At 38.8% G+C, this 27533-nt stretch overlaps 1 protein-coding gene across 1 annotated transcript in view; it reads left to right on the forward strand.

Moving 5' to 3' along the window:
* The window catches only part of PTPRM (protein tyrosine phosphatase receptor type M), a 500131-nt gene that overhangs the window by 110753 nt on the left and 361845 nt on the right, over window positions 1-27533 (forward strand). The window contains exon 2 of the mRNA XM_075142059.1: window positions 1183-1305. Coding sequence (XP_074998160.1) covers window positions 1183-1305 — 123 coding nt within the window. The remainder of the gene's footprint in view (window positions 1-1182; window positions 1306-27533) is intronic.

The following is a 27533-nucleotide window of genomic DNA, read 5'->3' on the forward strand; positions in this document are numbered from 1 at the left end:
TATGAAGGGTAGGCGTGATCCAGGAAGTACCGATCGCTACTTGGTTATCGGTCAGCGCGGGTGGTGAGCAATTGCATTGTGCATCACTCATTTTGTATATTTTATCATTATCATTATTATTTTCCCTTTTTTTCCCTGTTCTATTAAACTGTCTTTATCTCAACCCATGAGTTTTTCTCACTCTTACCCTTCCGATTCTCTCCCCGTCCCGCTGGGGGTGGGGGGAGTGAGTGAGCGGCTGCGTGGTATTTGGCTGCCTGCCAGGTTAAACCACGACACTAGGGTTATACTTGTTTTCCCCAATAGGAAAGATGTCATTCTTCACTGGAGTGAAACATGAAACATAAAAGAAAACAGAATTTTGTAACCCCGTGTTAGTCTCCTGTTAGAAGAGAACGATGTAAAAAGCTGGAAAAGTTTCCTCTGTATCAAAGGAAAGAAGCAATTTTCCATTTTTTTGTGGATAGCGCTAGATTCCATTCTTCTAAATTCGTGACACTAGATTTTTCCCTGCCCCAGCTTGGGATAGTGTGAGCTTTTATAACATGTTATTCTTTTCTAAATTACTTACAAAAGAATGGGAAAAAGAGAGGAAATAACACTGATTTCTTTCAGAGAGTTTGAGGCTACGCATAGATTGACATTTTGAGATAGATGTGCTGTATTGCATCAGAGGCGCTGACCTGACAAACACCCAGGCTGGTAGCTGCTTACAACGCAGCTCACCTGGGAGCATCTAGGCCTTCCCTTACTTGGAAACCAAGATACAGGAACGGGAGCTGATGTTCCCACACTTACAGTTTTCTTCTAAAATGTAGGTTCCCAGGTGTGGAATAGTTTGTTTTTCCTGAAGAATGCTAATCATTCAGTCTTCTAATGTTCTGAGTTTTACTGCTTTTTATTTTGCTGGTTTGTTTTTGATACCTGATGATCGTGTCATAGGAGAAAATTTGTCTGCAGTTCTAAATCTGCTCTTTTACCCTTGGGATTTTGTTTTCATAACAAGAAGGTTTTATGCCCTCTCAGAAGGTGATGGTTAATAAATATGTAATCATTTGTATTAAAAGACATTTAAAAATTACACAGCCTGCATTGAATGGTGTTGCAGTTGTTAGAGTTAGAGGTTCATAGTCTGTTATCTGCATGCCTTGTTTAATTTTTACCTTTGTGTTTATTTTACAGGATGCTGTACTTTCGATGAGCCTCTCAGTTCCTGTGGCTATAGTCAGTCAGATGATGATGATCTTAACTGGGATCAGGTGAACGCACCGATAAAGCCCTCCTCAGGTCAAGGGATGCCATCTGGTTCGTCTTTTACTTTGCTTTGTTTCTCTTTGACATCAGCTTATGTGTTTATTCAGCAATTCTTGACAGTACTGTTAGTAGAATGCTACTTTGTCTAAATCTGTTTGTTAATTGCAATATTCAGATCTTCCAAGTGATTTTTGTGAGGGATATTTTGCAAAGCAAAGGTTTTCTTTCGTTGTGTGGGGAACATAAAGGTTAGAAAGTAAAAAGTGAAACTTGATCTAGCAGGGAAGGCAGAAAGAAAACAGAATGATGGCATGAAAATCAATATGAAGTAGTACTATAAACAGGCAGATAGGACTACTCAGGAAGACTCAGAGGAAGAGGGTGTAGTAAGAGATAAAACAAAGATGGCCTTAGGCATTTTCATTGAAAGGGATATTAATCAAAATCTCTTCTGAGAAGAAATGGAGAGTGAAATATAGGTGAGAGAAAATGGGAAGGAGCGGTATCCTGAAACAAAGGGTCTCAATGATATTATGCTTGTTATGTTTAAAAGACAGTTGTGATACTATTATTTAATGTACTTTGTGCACTGCATGCAGTTAAACCTAATTCCATAGCAACAACCCTTGCATTCTATTGAACTATAAACTTACTCTGGTAATACGGTCATTCCTTTACCACTTCACCCACACAAATATGTAAAATTTGACCGTTGGTTTTAAACTATTCACTAGCCTAAAATTTATCAATTATTCTTTTTTCATGTTTTTGTCTAGGCATGTTAAGAGTTCCCCCCATGTACTGATCTCCATCTCCTGGGGGATGATTGCCTGCAGCCCAGCTCAGCATCTTCTTTGGCTTTTAAAGACTGAGCCTCCTGTGACTATTGTCACCTAAAAGTAGCCAAAACAAAAAGACCACTTCATAAAATCATTGGTTGTAGCATCATGGGACGGCTTCTGCATTAGCCTCATAATTTAGTATAAATATATCCAGAACACTTCAAAGCATTGCGGATGAATGTCCCGGTGTTTCATATCCATTTCAATTAGTTCTTTAAAGCACCCGTAATGTACTTTGGCGTTAGTGTAAAATTTCTTTAATAGTTGTCCTTCCCAAGAAAATGTTCCTCCCTTATTTTTGGACAAAGGAATTAGGCGAGAAACAGTGTGAATCTTCGGAAGTGACTATATAAACAAAACGTGAACGTATGCACTCATTGCTAGTGGACTAATAAATGCACTAATGTACAATATGCTCTAATCAGCCGTAGATATCATTCAGTTGTAAAAATGCTCTCAGTGATCTTCACTATAGATTTATCAATGTTGCCATGAGTTGTGGACAACATCATATCTGAGGCTGATGGTTGAACTGCCTTTTCCTTCAGCACTTTGCTTCCTCTGGCAAAGGTAGGACTCCCAACTTAAAGATGAAGTTTGCCTGAGTCCCGGCACTTGGATCGTCATGTTAGATTGAGTTTGTCGTCCCAGATAAAGGAGATTCTTGCAAATTCCTTTTTAAACTGGCTCTTGTCCAGTGGTCTTGGCACACACTACTAAAAATTTTCTGGACTATTTCAGACTAGTACTTAATACTGTTTCTCAAGTTGGAGCTAAGACACACAGTTTATCAGTCATCTTGGCTTGCAGTACAAGCTATACATTCTTTTTCTCAATCACGCCACTGGAAATTCTCTTTCTCTTCCAGATTTCATTCATTACTGTCCCCACTTGGATTTTGTGAAAGCGATTATCGATATATGTTGTTCATTCTTTTTGGCAGACAGAAGATGTTCAAATCTATATTTTTTTCTGTGATGACCATAGGCTTCAAGATTTTTTGATCTGTTTTGTTTTCCCAGGGGCAAGAGTCCAGATTAGGGACTGGTATTTTAATGGAGGGAAAATGATATATATGTGATTTTGTTTATCAGATGTCATACAACTTGTTCTTGTTTGTCTTCCTGCCTTTTCATCAGAAGACTAAAATAATGTTCTGATGATCAAGTGAAAAGATATTAAATTTGGTAATAAATTATATTTAGAGTTTAGGGAGTTTTATTTCTGCCCATAAAGGAAGTGAAATATGCTTTAGGAGTCTTGGGTCAGAAGATGAACAAGTTAGTCTGAGGACGATTGTGGATATTGGTGCCTTAAAAGGTCAAAAACCCCTTTGAGAGGGAAAGAAATGCTCATTTTTTGCAAATGAGAAGCAGTGTGTCTAAGGGCACGATTCAGTCAAGTGGTATCTAATTTTTCCTCATAATTTCATCTAGACAGTTTTTTCCTGTTCTTGTTCAAATCATCATCTTAATGATTTTAATTAGTTTTCAGTTAGCCTTAGCCAGAGAGTTATGTGGTACACTTAAAAAATGATTTCAAGTAGTTTGTCAGCAGTTTCTGAGCTACGTATTTAGAAAAAATAATTTCAGAAGATAATGAATAGAACATCTTAGATTAATGGTTTATGGGGAATTCTTGGCTTGAAAGCAAAGTGCTGTGTGCAACAATGTTGTAATACTAGACTGAAACAAGAACTCTCAGTTCAGTAGTCCCTTGCCAGTAGAAAAAATTAATGCACATAACATTCCTAATTTCAGGCAATATGCTCCAGTGAGTCAGTTGATGTCAATATATAATATTTTGTATAATTTGGTGGCAGTCAGGGGGAAGCACACTAGTTATGGCATTTGATTTATTTTAATCCACGTGAGACTGTTGAGACCATAGCTGTCTTCAGATAGATAAATATATTGGCTTGATAGGTTATTTCAGTGGGACAAAAGAAATGTCATATAACATTCATGCATATGTGTGCGTGCATTAATGTACACACTATATATTTACATGTTAGTGAACGTTAATAGTTCTTTGTGAGATCTAGTTTTAGATGAAAACTGGTAAGTTGTATCAAAGATATAATAAAAATAAAAAAAAAAATAATAAAAGATAATAAAAAATAATAAAAAATAATAAAATAAAATAACATAATAAATGTTTCTAACAGTGTTTCTTACAGTGGACTTTAATCCTTGTTGGATTGTTACGGTAGTAGAAAAATATGAAGTCATTGCTACTAAAGTAAGTAGGGTGCTGGCACTCTAATTTACTTGATGAATATAAGCGTGACCTTTAATGAGTCAGTATTAAACTGAAATTTCATTAAACAGACCCAAAAAGCAATGACGAATACATTTCTGTATATATTTGTATGGATTAAATGAGAGTGGTTAATCCACTGCTCTTCTGTTTCAAGTGTCCTGTGAGTCAGATGGAATAAATGCTGTAGGAAGAGTGGCTCTTCCCTTTTCTCAGCCTCTGTCTTTCTCCTGGTCTTTCTGTTCCAAGAATATATGTTTATAATAGTGTTCAAAACTACAATTATAGAAACACTTAGTCATTATTAATGCCATCTTGCATTGTTCTATAGAACAGTTACAGCAGTTTGATATTAATGTGTTTATATAATACATGTTTACAATTATAGCTAACTATAAACCCTCTAGCTGTAGTCCAATAAAAATGTCTTCAGAAAAATATGCCCAAACAGTAGATTACTCTATTGGCAAGGTGTTGGCAGCGGGGTGGGGGGGCTGCAGGAGCAGCCTCTGTGAGACGAGGCCAGGGGCTGTCCCATGTTGGACGCATCCAGTTCCAGCCGTCTCCAGTGGACCCACCACAGGGCACAGCTGAGCCCCTTAGTGACACTGGTGGCACCTCTGGGATAGCATGTTTAAGAAAGGGTAAAAAACGTTGGGCAGCACGTGTGAGAGAGAGTAGTGAGAGAAACAGCCCTGCAGATGCCAAGGTCAGTGAAGAAGGAGTGGGAGGAGGTGCTCCAGGCGCCAGAGCAGAGATTCCCCTGCAGCCTGTGGAGAAGACCATGGTGAAGCAGGTTGTCCCCTGCAGTCCATGGAGCACCATGCCGGAACAGATAACCATGCTGCAACCCATGCAGGACCCCATACCGCAGCAGGTAGACATGCCCTGAAGGAAGCTGTAGCCTGCAGAGAGCCCAGGCTCCTGGCAGGAGCTGCAGCCTGCGGAGAGGAGCCCACGCAGCAGCAGGTTTTTTGGCAGGAGCTGCGGGCTGTGGGGTACCCACACTGGAGCAGTACATTCCTGAAGGACCGTACCCTGTGGTAAGGACCCACACTGGAGCAGTTCCTGAAGAACTGCAGCCTGTGGGAAGGACCCATGTTGGAGCAATTCGTGAAGGACTGTCTCCCATGGGAGATGCCCCATGCTGGAGCAGTGGAAAAGTATGAGGAGTCATCTAGTTGGTAAATTTTCAGGGAGAGATCTTTATGCTTTCCTTTATGTTGCCTCACTGTTGGAAGGTGCTCCCTCTAAACACATATGTGGCCTTCTTATTGTTTTTAAAATTTCCTTTTGTCATTGTGTCTCTTAAAAAAAAAAAAGTTATGTCTAAATCCCTTCTCACTGTTCTGATCAGTACCGTTTCCTTACCTCATTCGTTTGTTCCATTTTTTATTTTGTGTTTACCCAGCGGTTCTTGTTTAGTGCTCCAAAGTCCTGTGATAATGCAAATAAACATAAACAGCCTTCTGAAGCTTTTCTTCCTGCATTTCTAACATGATTTTTGGTTGGTCTCCTAGGTCTCGATTTCTTTCTCTGGCCTATGCCTGCCCTACTCTCACTCCATAGTCCCATTTTGCCCGTGTCCCATCCAATTCATTGTGACCTGTCAGCATTTTGGCGTTGTGGTGTTCCCACAGTGTGTTCTGGTACTTCACATTAAAACTCAGAACTATTGCTTATTCTGAGATGTTTATAGGAAGGAATGCAGGCTGAGTGTGTGAGACTGCAGTAGCGAAGCCATCTCTCTGACACCTGGCAGTGTATCCTAGAAGGGAAGAACAGAAGAACCGAGAACAACAGAAGTGTTGGTTGGATTAAAGGGCGGACAGGTTACAAGCTGAAGAATTAATATGTGTATAAATACATATATGGACACATCCATGTGTATGTATGGATGCCAGTTTACTGATTGAGAACAACTGGCATACAGACAGCAGTGAAGAGAGGAGAATGCAGGGTCAGAGCTCTGAAACAGGGAGTTAGGTAGGATCTGGAGTAGTCTGAGGAATGAGTAGGGTAAGAGTTGTGAAAACTCAGATGAGTAAAACAAACAAACAAGCAAAACACAGACAAGTATGCGAACTTCAAATGAAAACAGAATTTTTGAGATATTTGAGTGCATTGTGTTAGTTTATATACTGCTACAGTGAGTCTTGTCACTGACAGTGATGCAGTTAGAATTTTACAGATTACTGTAAGAAATGTGAATATTGTTAAGAGTCTGCTCTATTTGTCATTTGCTGGTTATCATTTCTGTTCACGTCCATGTATTTTGTTACAAAACACTGTGTCAGTTGTGTAAAATCTTTCTACAGTGTTTCACAGTTCCAGTTGATTTCTAAAGGACAGTAGCATCATTTTTCTTCAATGCAGCAGTTGGTTTGATATCACTGAAGGGATGTCACTGCATTTGCAATGAGTCACTGGCATCAGCCTTTCATTCATTTTAGAATAGTTCAAGATCAATTATAAATCAAATCTTCACAGGCTGCCATTCAGTGCATTGAAAGGATGTTTTCAGCAATGAAGAGTTCTGTGTTTAATATAGTGCTGGTCAAAGCCAGGATGAGGATTCTGTTTGTGCTATTTGAGATGATAATATATGATTTTCATGGTTATATGTAATTTTTTGAATGGCCTACTATGGTTATTTATATCCTGAATATCTAGTGTTGCTTGATGTTTAGCAATGTCTATGCAGTGTCTGCAGAAAATGCATATAATGCTTATATTAATTATTGTTTTAAATGGCCTTTTGATACCTAGTTAGCAGAAATGCATAGCTAGCAGATATTCCATAAACTAAGATAGTGAATTAAAGGAGTATTTAATATTATAGAATGTGAAGTAGTTGTGTGAAAAATGTACATTATTGTTTAATTGTGCGTAGAAGAGTTGTAATCCTTTCAAAAAGACAGATAAAGTGATCAGTTGGCAAGTGTATATTAAAGCCAACTGCAATGTCTTAACATGTAAAGTTATAGAGCTTTGACTTTCCGTTGTGATGAGTATTTTATCATTAAGTATATTTTAGCACCTCGTTGTGTTTGTGTTCTGTGTTAGCAGGGATGCTTTTCTTCTGTTTACATTCATATAGAAGAGAATTAAATGCGTTTCTTACTCATTGCTGTTTCTTCCAGATTACTTTAAATCGCTGCATTTTTTAATTCATTTGAATGCTATCCAGAGATAACGTAAATTACTATCAAGGTGTGGGAGTTGCACTGTGTTCAAGTTACATTTTTTTGTAGAATTTTCTAGACCTGGAACACTAGCATGTTTGGCATTTTATTGCACATCCAGGTAACAGCTGCAGGCATTAAGGACATGCCTGTTTTGCAAGCAGCTCCAGCTCATGTTGACACATTCAAGCCAGTTTCCAATTAACTGCGTAAGCTAATATCAGTTGCTGCTAATATGGAGCAACATGGAGGTCAGCCCGAGCAAACCACCTGAGTACGGACCCAGCTAGCTTTGTGCTGCCATGGCTACAGTGCAAGCACTAAAGGGGTTAGCTACTTTAAAAACATACCTAAAGACTTAGCGAGTAGTGCACTTAACAGATTTGTTCGACAACGAAAATAATGCCACCAGCTATGTCTGAGGTGTTGCTTGTTATGATAACTTACAGTAAACTTATGGTCATTTTTGTAACTTCTGACCTGACTTACAGATTTTGGCACCTGGCAGAAATACCGGGTTTATTACAAATGCTGAGCATCTTGTGTGTTGCAAAGGGAAGTAAAAGATTAATCAGCATCAGAATCTCTGATTCTGAATCGCTAACGGACAATGTTCGTAGCTTGCTTAATAGGCCAACTAAAAAAGTTATTTGCATGTATTTTGCCTACATGCCTAATAGCTTTCAGACAAAATGGTGGGGAGAATATGCTAATGATTTATTTAATCTTTTGTTGTAGATGTTCTCTACATATGACTTTTATTTTACACTTTTTTCTTCTTCTGTAGAAAAAAGTATTTTGAATATAAGCAGTGTGGTTCATGAGGTAATGCCCAACATAGATGACTGACTTTCAAATTTTTGTTTGAAGCTACAGGCTTGCTTTAGTATTTCTAACTGTAACTTACCAGGAGGAGGATAACAGTTGTCCTGTTTTCTTATGCATTCCAGCAGCCTTCTGATGTTTGAGTACAAAATCACAGAACATGCTGCAACTCGTGGAAGTAAGTGGGAGACGCTACGTTAGAATCCACCAATAGTTGTTAAAGATTTGTTAAAGATACTTTGACTGAAAAATGATGATATGATAAATTACGACTTTTTTAATGTTCGAGGAACTCTCCTCTTCCGTAGAAGTCAGACAGAGGCTATCTGAAAGGTCTGGGAATTCATTTCGCATTAAACCAGAGTATTCTCAAAGCAACCTGGAAGATAGAGTTGACTGCTGAGGGTATTTCTGTGTAACACCATGGAGTGCCACACAGTGCTAAGCAAGCCCTCTAGCCTAACTCATTTACCTTGCTGTGATTACACGTTTCCTGCTGAGGTTATATATAACACCTGCCATAATATATGCTGAGAAGCAGCTAACGTAATAAGCTAGACACTGGAGCTGGGTTTGAAATGGATTTCTTGACAACAAAAATGTTTAGGATTACAAAGTTTTACTGTTACACATTGGAAACCTGGTCTCCCTCCCATCTTCCACTCATGGTGCCAGACACTATCCTGCTGGTTAAGTGCATCAGAATCTTGTTTCAGATTTCGCTGCTAGATTAAAAGTAGAAGTACACTGAATAACTGGGTTTTTGTTTGTGTGTTTGTTTTCCCTCCCTGGACTGTTCATGAGGAGTTCCTTCGGAGGAGGTAGGAGAATCCCAACAGGAGAGAGGGAAGTGAGGTAGGAGAATCCCAACAGGGGGAGGGAAAGGGCTTCATGTTGTAAAGCCAGTAAATAATGATTAAAGTATTTTACTGGGGACTCAGGAGAACTACCTTTGCGTTACCTTCTGGTGAACTGGCATTTTTCAACTGGAATATTGATCTGGAAAAGAAAAATTCAGTTACTTCTGCTGGAGGCTCTTGGTTCAGAAAAGACCACACAAAATGTAAATCTTCTTTCCTGGGGATATGCCTGAGACATGTAAATGTACCTCAGGAAGCTTTAATCCTGGGTAGTTTGGGACCCCATAGTAATATAAATGAAGCAGCACGTGCTTTAGCATAGGGTTCCCTAGGTGCTCACTCAGTGCTGAAGGCTGTGTTACTGTACCTTCCCTGCCATGTGTATCTTACTACTGCAGTTTCTGCTCCAGTTTCAGCAGACTTGTATTAAGTAGCAATACAATTTTTGTATTGCTAGTAATAGCAAGCGGGGCAGAAGACCAGCTTGGCTGAACAGGGAACTCCTTGTGGAGCTTAAGAGGAAAAGAAATGGCATGATCTCTGGAAGCGAAGTCAGGCTTCGCAGGAAGAGTACAGAGCTGTGGTTTGTTTATGCAGGGAGAAGACACGAAAGGCCAAAGCTCAATTAGAGTTGAAACTGGCCAGTGTTGTTTCAGATAAGAAGGGCTTTTTAAAGTACATTAATAGCAAGAGGAGGTCCAAAGGAAACATTGGACCGATACTTGTTGAAGGTGGTCATCTGGCTAATAGGATGAAGAAAAAGTGGAGGAATTCAATGCATTTTTTGCCTCAGTCTTTAATAATGCTGATAGACCTTGGGCTGCCCGGTCCCCTGAGTCAGAGGACCACTAGTGTGGGAACAGTGACTTTCCATTTGTGGACACTGCAATTGTAAGAGACCAGCTGTATCAGCTGAATGTTCTCAAGTCCATGGGGCCTGATGGGATTCATCCCAGAGTTCTGAAGGAGCTAGCGGATGTTGTGGCAGGACCCCTCTTGGTCATCTACCAAAGGTCTTGGGAGTCTGTGGGGGTCCCTGCTGGCTGGAAGCTAGCCAGTGTTATTCCAGTTTACAAAAAGGGTGTGAGGGAAGACCCAGGGAACTACAGACCTGTTAGTCTAACCTCTGTTCCTGGAAGAATTACGGAGAAGATTATACTGCGTAGAAAGGCATTTAAAGAATAATGCAATCATCAGGCACAGTCAACATGGGTCCACAAAGGGAAAGCCCTGTTTAACTAATTTGATATCCTTCTATGATAAGGTCACCTGCCTGGTGGATGGAGGGAAGGCGGTAGATGTAGTTTTTCTGGATTTTAGTAAGACTTTTGATACTGTCCCTCACAGCTTCTGGACAAGTTGTCCAACTGTGGGATGAGCAGATTCATGGGTGAAGAACTGGCTGGAGGGCAGGGCTCAAAGGGTTGTAGTGAATGGGGCTGCATCTGGCTGGCGACTGGTCACCAGCCGTGTTCCTCAGGGCTCAATTCTAGGGCCAGTGCTGTTCAAGGTATTTATCAACGATCTGGATGCAGGAGCTGAATGCACTGTCAGCAAGTTTGCTGATGATACCAAACTGGGAGGTGCTGTTGACTCTCTTGAGGGACAGGAGGCCTTGCAGAGGGATCTGGATAGATTGGAGCATTGGGCAATGATTAATGGGATGGAATTTAACAAGTCCAAATGCCGGATTCTGCACCTGGGACGGAGTAATGCTGGACACAAGTCTAAATTGGGAGAGGAGTGGCTGGAGAGCAGCCTTGCAGAAAGGGACCTGGGGCTGCTGGCCGGCAGCAGGCTCAGTACGAGTCAGCAGTGTGCCCTGGCAGCCAAGAGGGCAAACCGCATCCTGGGGTGCACCAAACACGACATAACCAGCCGGTCAGAAGAGGTGATCATCCCGCTGTATTCAGCGTTGGTGCAGCCTCATCTTGAGTATTGTGTGCAGTTCTGGGCCCCACAATTTAAGAAGGATGTGAAGGTCCTTGAATGCATCCGGAGGAGGGCAACACAGCTGGTGAAAGGGCTGGAAGCATGTCCTGTGAGGAGCGGCTAAGGACTTTGGGCTCGTCTAGTTTGGAGAAAAGGAGGCTGAGGGGCGACCTCATTGCTCTCTGCAGCTTCCTGAGGAGGGGACATGGAGAGGGAGGTGCTGAGCTCTTCTTCCTGGGATCCAGTGACAGGACGCGTGGGAATGGTTCAAAGCTGTGCCAGGGGAGGTTTAGACTGGATATTAGGAAGTATTTCTTTACCGAGAGGGTGGTCAGACCCTGGAAGAGGCTTCCTAGAGAGGTGGTCAGTGCCCCAAGCCTGTCAGTGTTTAAGAGGCATTTGGACAATGCCCTTAATAACATGCTTTAACTTTTGGTCAGCCCTGCATTGGTCAGGCAGTTGGACTTCATGATCGTTGTAGGTCCCTTCCAGCTGAAATAATCTAGTCTAGTCTAATCTATTCTATTTTATTTTGTGCTTGTTTGCCTGGCTATTTTCTTCTATTGGAGAATGAAAATTTTTAGCCAGTTCGAGAAAAACTGTGACCAGTAAAAAGCTTGTGAGAACTGTGAATAAACAGTGAGTCTGAAGATGCTCCTTTAGGAACTGCACTCACTGCATTGCAAGATCAGGAGGAAGGGGAATAATCAGAGTATTCCTAAATAAGCTTTTTCTTGTTAGTAATTAATCTACTGGAAAAAAGCCTCTTAATTTCTTGCAGTCTTCAGGGCTTTTCTTTCAGTCTCATGCTTATCCCATTAGATTTCTTCTCATCCATCCTGCCCTTTAGAAACTAATAAAGAGTGGATCAAAACCTTTCCTTGCATCTACAGGCTTTAAAGTGTGTAATGTGACTGCCTTCATTTCAGGGCACAAGTCAGTTATTTCCTGAGTTAGAAGTTTATCTTTTAAGACAGTTCTTCTATACGACGAGATCATAGTCATAGTCACAGCTAAAATGCCAGTGAGCTGGAGATGGACTCCATCACTCCTCTTTAGGAGCGCAAATGTTATGTTTCCTCGGGGAATCATTTTCTTGGCATATTATTTTAAGGCTTTTTTGCTGAAATTAAAGAGGGAATTCTTATCTCAATTAGATTTATGGGAGATTTTTTCATACCTTCTTACAGCACTTAATTTGTTGGCAGGCATTGATGACTGATAGTATGTTGTTAGCAGCTCGAGCTGTGACTATAGTAAGAGCAGCCAAAAAGTCATTGATTTGAGTGATTTGAGGCAGAGGTCATTAAATGCTGCATCAGAAAGCTATTTGGCAAACCTGTCGTTCACGGAGTACTTGTTCTTTGGGTTGAATTTGAAATGACTCTGAAGTACAAGACAGTGATAAAGAAAGCTTCTTCCTCATCAGTGTCAAAAACCAGGCCCTTATTCCAACCAAACCAATATTTTTATCACAATTTAAGAACAATGTATTTTTAGCATCTCCCTTTGTCTTCCTCCTTTTAGCAGAGAATTATGTGGTTTAAATTACTTCATCAACCTTAATCAAGCCTCTTAGGAAAATACTGTATGTAATATTTTAAAATCTGATACACAGTAGAAGTGTACTGGAAAATGTCTAAAATTTTGCAGAGAGTAAAGTTTCTTCACTTGGCGTGTGGGCATAAACAAAATTTTTTCAATGAAAGTAATTGGTTCAGCCAAAAGCAGCACATTTAGGAGACTACGTATAGCCACCTAGAACTTCTGCTTGCAATGCAGCTTCAAGTGTCTCCGATGTCTGTGGCAGTATCTTAGGTGGCAAATGTGGCTGTGGAGCTAGGTTAGTACACAAGCAAATTGGATGGATTCTATTTTGTATTGTATTTAAGTCCTCTTGTATTGGAAGCAATCAGATTTCCCAACATATCAGACACAGTCTTAATTCCCTTGTATATGTTTGCGGAACTCGGAGTCAGAGAAGAAGCAATTAAAAGGCTTTCATTAATTCCATGATCTGAATTAAAGAGCTCAGTACTTTTGTTCTCAGTGTTAAAGCAATATAGTTATTTTCCTCACCAGCTGAAATAATGCATTCTTCATCTAGAAGTCATAACATTTCTAATCAACTGCATTTCAGTAGCACAAAGGAAAAAAAATACTGTCTGGACCTCATTGAAAATTTAACGATGTACACAGCCATTTAATTATGAGAAAACAGGTGCAGGTAATTATCCAAGTCATAATGTTGCAGCAGCTAATAACATCAAATATTTGTGATAATTGCATGCAAGCAATTGATCACAGTTCTGTGCTTCTCACATGATACAGATTTGAAAAGCATTTTGCAATACGTACATATTTATATTAGAACATGGAAGCTACAGATGCACTTTTCTCATCAGTAACTTCATATACTATGATTTTGTGTTCAGTTCAAATATGACTGTATTGTTACTTAAAATTTTACTATTTCATTTTTCCCCTTTCCCTTACCAGAATGTCCTTCTGCCAAATTTGAGTTCCCGATTTCCCCATACTCTTACAGTCTTTACCTCTCCTGCAGTCAACTCTTGTGTCATTCTGGTTTATGCTGGAGCATGACTGGGCAGGATACACTTCACAGTTCATTAGTTGCTGTTGTGGCATTCCGCTCTTCCCAACACCCCAAAGCTGAAAAAGGTGAGAGTGAGACCTAGTCTCAAAAAGGCACGTAGAAACCCACAGTAGGATAAGAGTGAAATTAAGGTGCACAAGTTCAAAATAATGATGGTGGAAACTCCTCAATAGAATTATAGAGTGAAACATTGTCACCTATTCCTGGAAGCACCTAAGCACCATATAAGTCATGCTGTAATGAAGGGGAGTTCTCCAAGTCCTGGTATGTATGCAGCTGAGCGTTGTGGTGCTAGCCTGAACTCGGGAGTCAGAAGTTGTTCTTCCCAGAATGTCTGTCTCCTGCAATTGCGCAAGAAATATATCAAACACATAGTGACAATGGGATGATCCGTAATGTACTCTCTTACTTCTCGTGTTGAGAGCCACAAAAGAAAGAAAGGAGGGGAATTGGGAATTTGCTGAAGAGACTGTTTCTTTTATGCAAGACCTGTGTGATCAGACCACTGCTCAAAGGAGTTAGGTGCTCCTTTCTGAAGCTTTTTAAAATTCACATCTTGCAGTTGCAAGGAAATGGCCCTATCCCCAAAATGAGAACCTAAGTTGGTCATTAGCCCTCCTTTTGCACATGGGCTGTTGTAGAAGAGAAATCAACATGAGAAATCAATCTGTAGAAGAGAAATCAAGATTTGTCAGGCACTTGAGAAGGCTCTGGAAGGAAAGGAAGCAGGTGAAGGGAAGCAGGTCCCTGGTTCCAGTCTTTTACCTCTACAGTATTTTAGTGGTTTTCAGTTAATAGGAATCAATGCTAATTACTGTTTGAGTGGCAGACAGCACTGACTCTATGGTTCTCGCATCTTAGGAAAGGGATCCTACCACTGTACTGCCACTAAAAGGGTGCTGTTGCGATCTCTTACAAGTGGTATCCCAAGAAGGAACTGAGAGGGATGACAGGCTTTGAGAGGACGATTCTGGACTCTTCTGTATCCCAAATAGGGAAGGGTGCTTTTCTAGAAGCTAGCAGCATACCTGAAGAAAGGGACGTAAAACTTGTTGCTTTCCTTGGCATTTCCTTATGAGGTTTCCTTATTAAGCAGCCACACATCAAATGAAATGCCTTTGAAAGGTCGAGGCTGGGTTGATGAGGGTCTTGTTCTGAGGAGATCAGTGGGATATTGTGCACCTGCTCTTGTGCTAGTGCCTATGGAAACTGATTAATCCAAAATCCAAAATTAATCTGCTGTGCAGGACAATGTGAAGATTGTCCTGAGTTCTGGAAGCTCATCGTGTAGCAGCACTAGCAATGATTATGTGCCTGAAACAACAAATCATCGTGTTCTAGAGTAGACTCAGTCAGCAGCAGCATCAGGTTCTCTTCATGAGTGCACAATGCGCTACGTGAAATTTAAGGCAGCCTGTGACCCTGAAATTTTGCAGTGGAATAAACTGATGTACTGTGTATAAAGAGATGTGTCTTTCAGCAATGATACTTAGGTGTTACATGTGCTGTGGTGTTTTTCTTGCCATCTTTAATTTTAGTGTGGGGCACATTTGTGAAGGCATGAAGTTATTTGGAGAAATGTCAATTCAGGTATTTTACTTACATGGTTTGCAAAACATAAGCAGCTTTACTGAGTGCATGGCAGATTTTTTTTTTCTCCTGCTTTTTAGTGTAGCAGTAACAACAATTATATAATTAGTAAGAAGTTTATTATCATTTTAGTTACAGCAAGGAAAAGCTATATTTTGCAAGGACCTATTAGAGTGTCTGTTGAATTTAAATTACCCGTGCTAATTGCTGTAGTGTGTCTACATCCAGTTGTACTTTTAAGTTAACATAAAGTATTAAAACCGGTCATTTTACCTCCTGTGCAAGTCTATAAAGAAGCAAAGTTCATTCAAAAAAAAAGAAAAAAAAAAAAGGAAAAAAGAAAAAGCCCTTGGAATACATACCTTGGATATGGTGTCTATTCACCAGTAAGTCAATCATTAGGATTTCTATGTGTATAAAATGGATTTATATTAGGTGTAGTCTTCACAGCTGCACAGCACCAGCAGGGTCACAGTATTTCTGTGGTGTTACACATCTATGTCAATTAACCTTACCCAGCCTTCCATTTAGTTTCATCATTCTCTTCTCCTCCTCCTCTTCAAGCTGTACGTATTGGAAGTGCCTCCAACTCTTATTTGACATTCTCTGTAGTATTAAGGTTCAGATTAGATGCATCCTTTTCTATCAAGTTACTCCCCTATATAGCTGCTAGACATCATTTTCACTAAACAGCAGTGATGTTCTGACTCAACAGCAAATGTGTCATAAAAAATCTCCAAAGTGGATTATTTCTGGAATCTGAAATCTATAATTGTTATGATCTACTGAAAGATATTTAGCAATGCATATGTGAAATTATCCAGACATAAATAAAAAGTTTTGTGGGTTTGTTTCCCATTAATGAATTTGCCTTTAAAGTTCCAGGAAACAGCTCCTTTGAGATCTTTTATTTACCCATATCACTGTTGTTCAAATGAAAATCCTCTTCTGGAAAAGCTAGTTCTCCACCTGTAATACGGAAATAAAAATTGATACTGCAATGATGCTTCGACGACTAGAGTGCTGCTATTTATCTTTTGTGTTTGGCAAATAGAGCCTATCCTGCGTAAGGGTATATAGAAAATCCACCAGTATAATCTCAGGTTGTCTAGTTTATTTCACTGGTGAATTTTATTCGTATTGAGAAGAAAAGGGTTTGAAATTATGTAACCTGAGGCCGCTATTTTGTGTGCTGATATAGGTAGGCTGCTTTTATGATGAAGCTGTGCATTTCCTTTATTTTGCCATTTAAGAGTCTTTCAATACTATTGTAAGGCTAAAGCCTAACAGAAGTCCTAATTTTTGTACTACGTTTGTTAAATGACAGATCTTTGTCATGAAAGCAAAACTTAATCACCAAAAAGTTCATTCATTTTTGTTACTTTGAGATTCTGGGGTTTTGTTACTTCAAGATTCTGTTCTCGTTCCTACTCTCTACAGTTCACGTGCCATACTACTTCATGGGAGAATATATTTATTTGCAAGAATTTCATTGTCTCTTCACTAGCCACAGTCTTCACATTTTGCATCAGCTGTCACGTTTGTTATTGTGTGCCAAATTTCTCTCTTTGCCACCTCTAACTCGAGATGCTTTTTCTAAGCATTATTATTTTTCATGGATTCATTTCCTAACTAAAGCTTTGTTGGTGTACTGCATTTTAGCATATCAATGAGGCGGAGTCTAGGGAAGCACAGACTGTCAAATTCCCTGAAGGATTCTGGGATATCCTTTTTTACTTAATAGTTGCCTGAGCTTTGCTTTGCCTATTAAAATGTGTTCCTTTATGTTTTTCCTCATTTAAAGAAAATTTGATGGAACATTTGAAGATAGGTCTAAAAAAGCACACGCATTAATATTTATGGCTGCATGTATTCCGACTCCAGCAGGCCTGACTAGCAATTGGATATAACCACGTTGATGATTTTCAATACATCTGCTGAGCCACGGGATATTCTGAGCAAGGTAGTTGCCTTTACTTTGAAATGAACACATGAAGAGATTCAGTTTCACTTGGCTTCCACACCAACAGATGCATTACTTACATTCAAGATAAGTAATGTTACAGTCTGCTTTTTTTAAGGCATTCTTCAATACTTAATACAAAGCTTGATAACACAAGCTTCTTTCCATGTCAACGTTCAATTGTGAAAAAGCATGTTTTTAGAAACTGATACAATTTTTCTGCAACTTTTGGGTTGCTAATCAAGGGCAGATGATACCAAGTTTTGCCCTCATCTGATATTCTTTGTCTACAATTCTGAAATTTGTTATACAAGACTTGTTAATTATAACACAGTAATTAAAAGTATAATTACCAATTTTCTTTGTTCAGTACATTCTTTATTATGGTATCAAAAAGCATTTTACCTCAAATATTCTCATGGTCTTTTAAAAGAGCCAAATTTCATTGTTGGAAATGAAATTTCTAAGTAAATTTTAAAGTGTCTTTTTGGAAAAGAAATGTTTTATTATAATAAGACAAAACTTCGTGACGGAAGTTGTGAGGACAACATGCTTAAAACTTGGAACAACGTGTTGATTTTTAGTAACGCATTGTATCCGACTAGGGGCTGAAGCTGAGTTACAGTTATCCTGTCCATCACTGCCATTGACTTCATCTGGGCCTCATTATCTTATGCTAGGCTAGATATATGCAAATGCTCACAACTGAAGTTGTGTATTTTGTGAGTATTAGTTGCTTGTAATTCAAAATAATGATAAACTTTTATGAGGAGAACATGATAAAATAATTTTTCTGTGCCATTCTTTTCTCTCCTGCTCTCTTGCTACTCCTCCCTCTGCCTTCACATCCTTTTTCAGTAACAACAAAGAAAGAGTAGCCTATTCTGTATAATTATTTTACCTTAATTCGGGGGATTATATTTATAACTCTGTTGCATTGAGGAAACATAAGTGTAGTTTTACTTTGCAGTTCCAAATGGTTTGTAAGGATCCCTGAAATATTTTTACTTTGAGACTCAAATGGGAATGTACTTCTTAATTATATTGAAGTTCCTTTGCGAGAGGAGGATACTTTGTTTCTTTACAAGGAACACACTACATGTCTTAATATTGTATGCACTCAGACAACAGCACTTTCCAAATATATGTATTACTTCTGTTCAATGAGAGTGGAATATTAGGTTTCTTCAAAAAACAACATAAACCCCCAAACACCAGTAAACCAAAACCATTCCAGTCTTTGAAACAATAAATCAACTACTTTCATACAAAGAATTGTATAATGAAGTAGCCTAATATTTAAATACTGATGTGCTATATATATAGCAGATATTAAATGTTACCACACAAATAACTAAAGAAAAAAATTCAAGGTAATAAAGCTGTGTGTACCATATGGTCACATATTGTTGTAATAGGCTTTGTCACTAAGCTGTGAGCGTCAGCTTCTCTGCCTTTCTAGAACTATTTTCTTTTTGACTACTAGAGGCCAGGAAAAGACTAACATGGAGTCTGGATTGTCTCAGGCCAGCCTACTTTAGGGTTTGTAGCCCCTATCTCCAAAGGACTTCCTTTTACCACAGGCAAGATGCCAGCTGCTGGAATAGGCTGACGTCAGATCCAACCTAGTATTGCCCCAGCTGAGGTTCCTGCAGTTCCCCTCTGTGTTTTGGTGTACTTCCCAGTAGAGAGAGGAGAGGAGCTGAAATGTTGCTCAGACTTAGTGCTCAAAGGTAGGTTCCTCTTGGAGTTTAAACCTTCTTAATTAGCTGCATCATATTGTAAAACAACACTTGGTTGTTTAAGGATGCAGGAAACTTTTAAACAACCAAATCGGCTTTTTCTGAAACCTTTCTTTAAGTGTAAGAAATTAGATCAGAAGCAAGACACTTTAAGATTAGATTGGCTGGGGGAAAGAGCACATTCAAGTGAAACATGTGGAAAAAGGCACTTGAAAAAAATAGAAAAAGTACATACTCATTTTATGGTCTCATGGTCGGTACTAGGTTGGTTTTGTTGGTGTCAGGCAAATTTCTTAATTTTCTGTTTTACTGAGCACTCTGTCCATCGACAATCAGCCTTGAAGTCTAGTTCAAGACACCATCCAATTAATAAATGTTGTCCCTTTTTATCTTGTGATAGGAGTCAGAAGAACCTCTGCTAGATAAGCAGACGAAGATGATATTGTGGTCTGAGAGGGGCAAATCAATAAATCATGCTCTGTGGTCAGTAGAATTCATAGCTGCTGGAACAGAATTTGGAGGGCAAGAAACGTTTCAAAAATAAAACATCCAATAAGATGTTGGAAGATTGTATGTTAACATTCATTCAAGTCTAATGCATATTAAAATTCCCAGAGCAGTTCTTTTGGATGTTTTCCAGTAGTTTCTTTTTTACTAAAGCAATTTAAAGTTGAAATGAGGCCTTTCTGGGTTCTGTCAAATGAATCAACCTTTCTAATCCTGAAACACCTTTCTTCAGCATTTTGAAATGGAGTGGAATGCTCCTGCTTTTAGAAGCCTTTCAAGATTATGCTATGCTTTCAGCTCCTATTTTCCTGTACTGCGAGATCATCCTTTGAAAGATATGTAATGGGCCACACTGCTGTTACTTTCTGGTTTGGAGGTAGACCGTATCGCTTCATCCCTGTCTGTTTTCTTGGTCTATCATTAGCATGAGATCTGGGAGGGCCATAATGGTTTTGCATAAGATAGATGAAGGATCAGCAGTTGTCAGGGTAGGGATAGATTTCTTGCATCAGTTTTCTCACTGAAATTAATGAAGAAGTGCCTCTCTAGCTGTTATACTGCAAATATTTAAAATGTGATGAAAGTGTTTAACTTCGCTGTAACTGCTTTTGCAGAAGACCTGAAGCAATACTCTTTATATCGGTAAGTGCTATCTCATGTAACAAATGTGATATTTTAAATGTCAGTGTTGCTTAGGATTTCATTTCTTACTGAGGTTTGTACAACTGGAGAGGAAGTACATACATTATTATTGCCTGTGAATGAGCTGAGATGAAGCCTAGTTTTTAGGCAGTAGTTTCACACATGCTTATATTAACTTGACCTTTCCTCCGTTAGGGAGCAGCAAGGGCTGGCTGCTTCTTAGGGAAGGGGTTTGGGAGCTAAGGGTGACCCCAGCACCGGCTGTGTCCTCATATACAGGGTGCAGTCCCGCAGCATCTAAACGCAGCTGGCAGAGCCAGTGACAGGAGTAACATCCTGCTAGTGGGATCCAAGGAAAGCCCCAGGTCCAGGGTCTGATTAGGGGCAGGGACTGACAGCCCAGGGCTGAGCTGAAATGGGGCTCCAGGGGCAGGGTGAGGGGTGGGACAGTATGGCCTGGTAGTGCCCTTGGGGACCTGACACCACCTTCTCCCGCATCCCCAGAGTGAAAAAAAAACAACAGAGAAAACAGAAAATCAGTTGGGTCCTTGATTTGGTTTACTGTGCAGCCTTACAGGACAGAAGTAGGACCATGTGTGGACCACTTTCAGTAGTAGTACTGGTCTGTAGTGGCTTCAAGAGCAATTTTGGCCTTGAAATTTCTAGCCTCGCTTCTGCGTTTCTACCTGATATGTTACTTAGCAGATGGTGTATCGCTAATACTTGAAACAATTCGTCGCCCATTTCAAAAAACAATTGCATTTGACTGTAACAAAATTTCATGTTATACCTAGAGAAACTAAAGGTTATTGAAGGTTATGCATTTAAGAAATATCTCCTGAGAAAAGACCTTTTCAGGCAGATCTTTTTTTCTGTTTGTTTAGCAAAACTGGGAAACAGTTTATTCCTGTTTTAATTAAAACGGGGGGGGAAGCCCAGAAGAAGGTGTTAGTAACAAGATGTTTCCTGTGAGTCAACCAATAAAAGTGTGTTCTGTCCCCTTGTATCTCTTATGTCTGCCTATCTCTTATGTCTGCTAATGCCAAATATTGCTTATTACTGTGTAGTAAACAGTCTTTCTGCTTTTGGCTTCAGATAATAATAATAAAATAGTAAACCACACATGAACAGTTTCAATGGGCTTAGTTTTAACATACTTGTCAAATAAATAATAGTACACTGTAAACTAATGGACTCAATATTACATAAGGATTATGGTTCTGCTTTTCAGGAAGCAAGAAAATTAATCAAGGACATAGTAATCATGACTAAAAAGTTACTATTTGTTTTACTTTCTAGAACAAAATGAACGGTATATCTCATTTTTGTGGATGCCATGTCCCCATTTTTGTTTCGGTTCTGTGTGAACTAACAATTACTGTCCTTGTTTCATGCCTGTCTTCTTGCATACCTAGTGCAAAAGCTTGTAAATATGAAAAACGGGGCAGGGATTGAGAAAAGTGACATTCCCCACTGATGACTATTTGGGAGAGTCATTTATCATGCAAAATAACCACGAATAGCCTGGCCCTCTTGTAAGCTAATTTCTCCTTAGCTGGCAGTAATAAAATTTACACTCTTATTTATCCAAGAATGTAAAATGTTCTTCCAGAAATGTGTAACACCTCATAACAACCATGAGGCCATGTGGTATCTTGCATAATTTACAGACAATCTAATTGACCTACGCAGGTTAAGTGACTCACTTGAGATAATGAGTCAGTGGCAGAGTGTGAAATAAAACTGAGAGGTACTTACAGTAGTTCATGATTCCTAACAGAGGATGCCTATATTGCTTTCCACTCTAAAACACCAGTGCTGACTCAAAGTCTGCAATCTACCTTGAACTCAAACTTTCATTGAAATAAAAAACAACTTTAATGAAAGAGGCATTGGTAAAATACAAACTTTTGGTAATGGATGCTTGACTCAGCACTGGGTAATTACTCTAAAGAAACGCTCTAGAAGCAATGCAGGTATCCCTGCATAAGATGACAGATGTTGATTTTGCTTCGAATGTTGCGTATCGCTCCAGCTCTCAGATGACTCAGGTGAAGTTTCTCTTTATATTAGTGCAAGGCTGGCAAAAGTCCTTATTCTTTTAGAAAGCCTGAGCTGCACGTCTTCAGCCTTTACCCAGAGACAGAGCACTCTGCCAAGTGCTCCAAATTTGAGAGTTTCTCTCCAGATTCATTTTACTTTGCAGTCATACATAAATGTTAGTATTCTGGCATTACTTGCCAACAGTACTAAATACATTTTTTAAAATCTCTAAGTATTATCAGGTGATGCAGATTTATGATGCAGATTGCTTTTGAAGGGCTAGAGATTTTATTTGGCAATTGAAATTTCTAAGTCTCGACTTTCAAGTCTTTGATTTTAGAGACTGAGTTATCATGCAGGTGTACATAAGCACTCGTCATACTTTTCAGCATCTTTGGTGGTGATTTGCAACATTTCTTACCTAGGATCAATTTGACCATTTTGATGCTAAAAGCTGCAAAACATTTGTGTGAAGATCTATGGAATAACAAAGCAGAAGGATAAGGAAAAACATATAAATTATAGAGCTTTTAGTAGACTGTTCAGAATTATTTCCACTGGATTTTCTATTAAAATGCCAACTATTTTTTAAAAATAGTGAATGTTTATATTACTCTATTATCGTATTAGCTGAGCTTTTATGACACATCCAACCCTAAAATACTATTTATCTGTGCTACTTAAGTATCGGAACCATTATTAAGTAATTACAGTACTAAGTATCCATTCCTCCTTATCCTCAGACAGTTAAAAAAAACCAAAAAGAAAGATGGGGGAGGATTGAGGATTGCAGGTTTCTCTCTAGATCTTAGTAACCTTACTAATTGAAGTTGAGTAGTGTAAAAGGAAAAATAGCTAGTCTATAAGTGCTGTCCTAGCTGAGACAGATGGAAAACCAAAAATAATAGCAGTGACTACATGTTTTATGCTAGAAATTTGTAAGGAAAGGCAAGCTACGGGAAAATACGAGTTTCAGTCTCCCTGTGGATATAAGCTAAATATTAGAGAATTCTAGTTATTTATGGGAATACAGTCTCTCTTGAAGTGCAAACAACGTTTTCTAACAGTTTAAGCATGTGCTATATTGTTGTAGGGAGTAAAATACTTTCTGCTTTCCTCCTCATGCTTAATTAAAAAGTAATTTCTTGATAATGATTTGCTTGGGCATTTGAGAATCCTTAAGCAACATTTTTAGCAGAAATGAAGGAATTGGGATTCAAGGCAGAGCAAACAACAAAATTCAACAATTAACTTATTTAGCCTGTTAATATAATGAGTGCCCTTTCAAACTGATTTAGTTGAAGAAAGAAAGGGGGATGGGTTGTTGAATATTGGGTCAGAGGGAAGGTACACAGGGAGATGGTCAGGAGGAAACAGAAGAGATTGATGAGGCTGGCATCCCTGATGGAGCAAAGAAGTTAGGTAGAGTGTGGCAGGACAAGAAACTCCAAAAATGTAAAGAAAGAATTAAGCACATAAACCGTGAGGATCTTAAACTAGTTTTTGTAGGTGTGAAATAAACAGCAGTACTTGTTAATACCATAGTGAACTAGCTACACTCTAAAACCATCCTTTCTTAGGAATCATAGCTTTTCATAAAAGTATATAGTTTTTTCAGACTCTAGTTCTTAAAGGAGTTAGGTTTTATAGGATTTTATTCTTTTCCTGGGCCTTTGTTTCCTCCTTTGCTTTTTATTCTGAAGGACTGGAAAACAGTGGTTATGGACTACTGTTGATGAAAAATTTACTCACAGGGTATCAAGACAGCAATTTTTCTAATCAAGTGTAAGATTTTTAAATCAGTGAAACAGGCTTATAAACTGTAATCATTCAAGTTAGTTTTAGTGCTGATCTTGTTTTGTTTTAAATATTAAATATTAAATAAATATTAATATTAAATATTAAATAAAAAATATTTGGCTGAGGAAAAGAAAGGATTCTAGAGAAAACAGAAGTTCAGGATTATTCCTGTCTACTTGCTTGAGCTAGTCTTGCAAAGCCGTAGGTTGCTCCTGAAGTAGCCATTTTCAGAATACATTGCAGAATTTTGGCCCTGACTTTTGACAAAAAAAGGAGATTCATAACACATTCTTCTCATCTGCCAAACCAGGCTGAAAGTTAAATTATTTCATATTAGCAATATTGCCAGCCCCTATAATTAGAGGAAGTTCTGGATGAAGTTTTTTTAAAAAAGGCAGTAAGAGCTTGTCTACCATTGACGCTTTTCAGTCATTGCTTTTTCATTTTCCTGGTATGACCTCCATGAATTTTATTACTGAAATACAAGAAAAGGTGACAGAGTATTATAAAAAGATGAGAGGAAGCCATATATTTGTAAGACTGGACTGATTCATTCTCACTGACCTCCATTACAATAATGATATCAGCCAATCCACCTACTGAAGTGATAATGAAGTAGAAGTAATTAGGATTTAATAAAAACCTCCCTTACATTATTCTTTCAGGAAATTAACTTACATTCTGTGAAAGCTTATTGAGTTTTACCTCCTATATCATGACAAGCCTTATCAAAATGATGAGCAAAGAGTAGGAATAGCCTAGATGCATTTATTTATTAATTGTTCATCATATGGCAAAGTCTGTTGAGTTACAGTCTGCACAAAAAATCAAGTTTGAGTGTTACGAAATGGATGATGCTGCTGCCTAACTGAAAATTTTTCTTTCTTTTTAAAGTAAGTACATTTCAAATGATTAAAACCCCCTCTCTATCTCTATAGACTTACATAAGAGAGTAAAAAAAGGATTAATTTTCAACAGACTTTTTTAGTTACAAAAGTTAGTGCAAATTTTAAACAAAACACAAACAGCAGTGCACAGCTTCTTTGGCATGACAAATAATTCATTCTGTATATAAATGGCATTCAGTACATAGCTGTTTGTTGCACTTCACATAGCAACTTCTGTGTCTCAGCAGGCATTTCAGAATATTTGTTTAAAATATGGCCACGCTTCAAGAAGTATATTTACAAGAATTTTATTTCAAATGTTTTCAATGTGTTCTTAAATCTTAATCTGGGAATTTGTAAGTCAAAAAACATGTGAAAAAGATTGCTGACACCTGCTAACTAAGTGTGCATTCGCTTTTTAGTAGGCTATTCTCAACTTTTCTCTTGTGTTCAGCAGGTGATAAGAAGGAATAGAAGACAAATGACTTGGAAAAATATGACAAATGTAACTAAGAGGGAGCGAGCGAGTGAGCAGTGCTCAGTGTTCGGATTAATCCAACAGATGTAGCAAACAGTCCAGTTTGCCTGAGGATCTGGGCTTTTCACCGTGCTTCAAGAGTGGGTGTTTTCTAAGGGGTGGTTTTGTTTATAGTTTGTTTTCTAGCTTTTCTGAAGAAGGGACTTAGAACTCTTAGGGAAGCTGGAAGAGTGGGCATCTATTTCAAAACAAGTCAACTTCCAAAGTAACTTTAAAAAGTGCATTTACGGTACCATACCTACCACCAGTTTTTTCTTTTTTTATTTTCAATTCCATCTCCATTTTGGTTTGAATATATAGCCTGGAGTCTGGATGTTCCTATATACAAAGTACTGTCTAACACACACAAAGTACACTGGAAAATGGGGGCTATATTATTTTTATCTTGGCTAAGTACTGGAATTCTAGGTATTATTTGTAATAGTAGCCAATTAAAAAAATATCTGGGCTATAAGTGGAGTTTTTAGTTTGAGTATGTTCTGCCACTGATACGATTTCCTTGGCAAATTATTCCTGGGCTGATTGCAGATAAGTCTTTAAAATTTGGTACACGTTTCGTTTATTTGAAACTTCACCACTAAACCACTTGAAAATATTCACAAAGGTAAGGTAGCCAGGCTTCAAAGGATCACAGCAAAAATTCCAGGAGAAGGAATTGCGGTGTTGCAAATTTGGTTTTGGTAAATCAAACCAAAATGATGTTAGGTAAAATAATTACATTAGGCAAAATAAGAAGGTGACAGGTGAGATGAGAGAAGAGAAAACAAATGCTACAGTGTCTCCAGTAAAGCCAAGCAATTCTGTTGCTTGCCTAAAAATGAATTTATGTCACTATGCTTTGTGTTCCTGCTTTTGACACCAAGTTGTAGTCTGAATGAAACACAAAGTATTTATTATATTGTAAAGAGTAATTGAGTCTAGCAATTATTCAGTTTAGAATTTTCATTTTCCTTTAATATTTTAATGTAATCTGGTTCATTAAGATAATGTTTCATAGTACTTCTGAAGATTTTTGTCTCATAAAATGCTGTTGAATGGCTTACTTGGTTATGTGAAACAGGCTTTGAAAATAACAACAAAAAAGGTCTGTAGTACTTCAGAAGACACATTAAAATGGTTCATGTTTGCAGACAAGGAAAGGAAGTTTAAGGGAATTGGGACTTTAAATCATATTTTAGTCAAACTTAAACTAAACTACAGTCAGACACAGTAAATATAAGTCAGTTTGGAAACTAATTTTTTTATTAAATGTTAAAAATACAAAACCATTACTTCGTGAGTGGTTTGGCATACCTACACCTAAACTATTGCCTACACTGCTTGTTTTCATGGTTACCTAGATACAAGGCTCGGTTTAAGGCTGCCTGCTTGTGCATAGCAATTTGCTCTTGATACTAGGAGGGCAGAAATAAGAAGCTGTTGATGTAAAACACGTTAATGATGAGTGACAGGCAGAAGCATTAAAGCATATTTGTAGTAAAACCTGGATATAGCTATCATTGCCATGGTCAGCCTTCACCTCCCTGCTGCAGAGAGCATTGCAACGGGGATGGGTTGCTCTGGTGGTGGGTTGCTGAGGGACACTTCATGGCGCTCAGCAGCATCGCAACAACTATTACTTGAAAGAAACAGTTGAGATGGGGATTTTAAAAAAAAAAAAAAAAAAAAAAGAATTAGAGGAACGTGTGTAACATGCTAGGAGTGGGGAAGGATGGGTAAGGGACTGGCAGTGAATGTGCCATGTGTAATGTTGCCGTCTTTCCCGGTCTGAGCTGTAGGCTGAGGGCCCTGTGGGCGCAATGGAAGGGCTTGGCTGGCGTCCTGCTTCCTTCCCTGCAGGCCTGAGGCTGAGGATCCGTCCTCGCACAGGAGGACTCTGTGCTCCCTCCCTCCCTTTGGCGGGAGTTTGCGCCTGCCTTGGACTCCTGGCTGCTCACCCTTTCTGTTGGGGGATACGGCCCCGGCGGGAGCCTCCTCTCTCCTCCCGACAGCCAGGCCCAGCTTGGCGGGGGGCAGCCACAGCGGGGGAAGGACGGGGCAGTGGCTG

This window comes from Calonectris borealis, chromosome 2 (genome assembly GCF_964195595.1).
Source record: "Calonectris borealis chromosome 2, bCalBor7.hap1.2, whole genome shotgun sequence".
Classification (NCBI taxonomy): domain Eukaryota; kingdom Metazoa; phylum Chordata; class Aves; order Procellariiformes; family Procellariidae; genus Calonectris; species Calonectris borealis.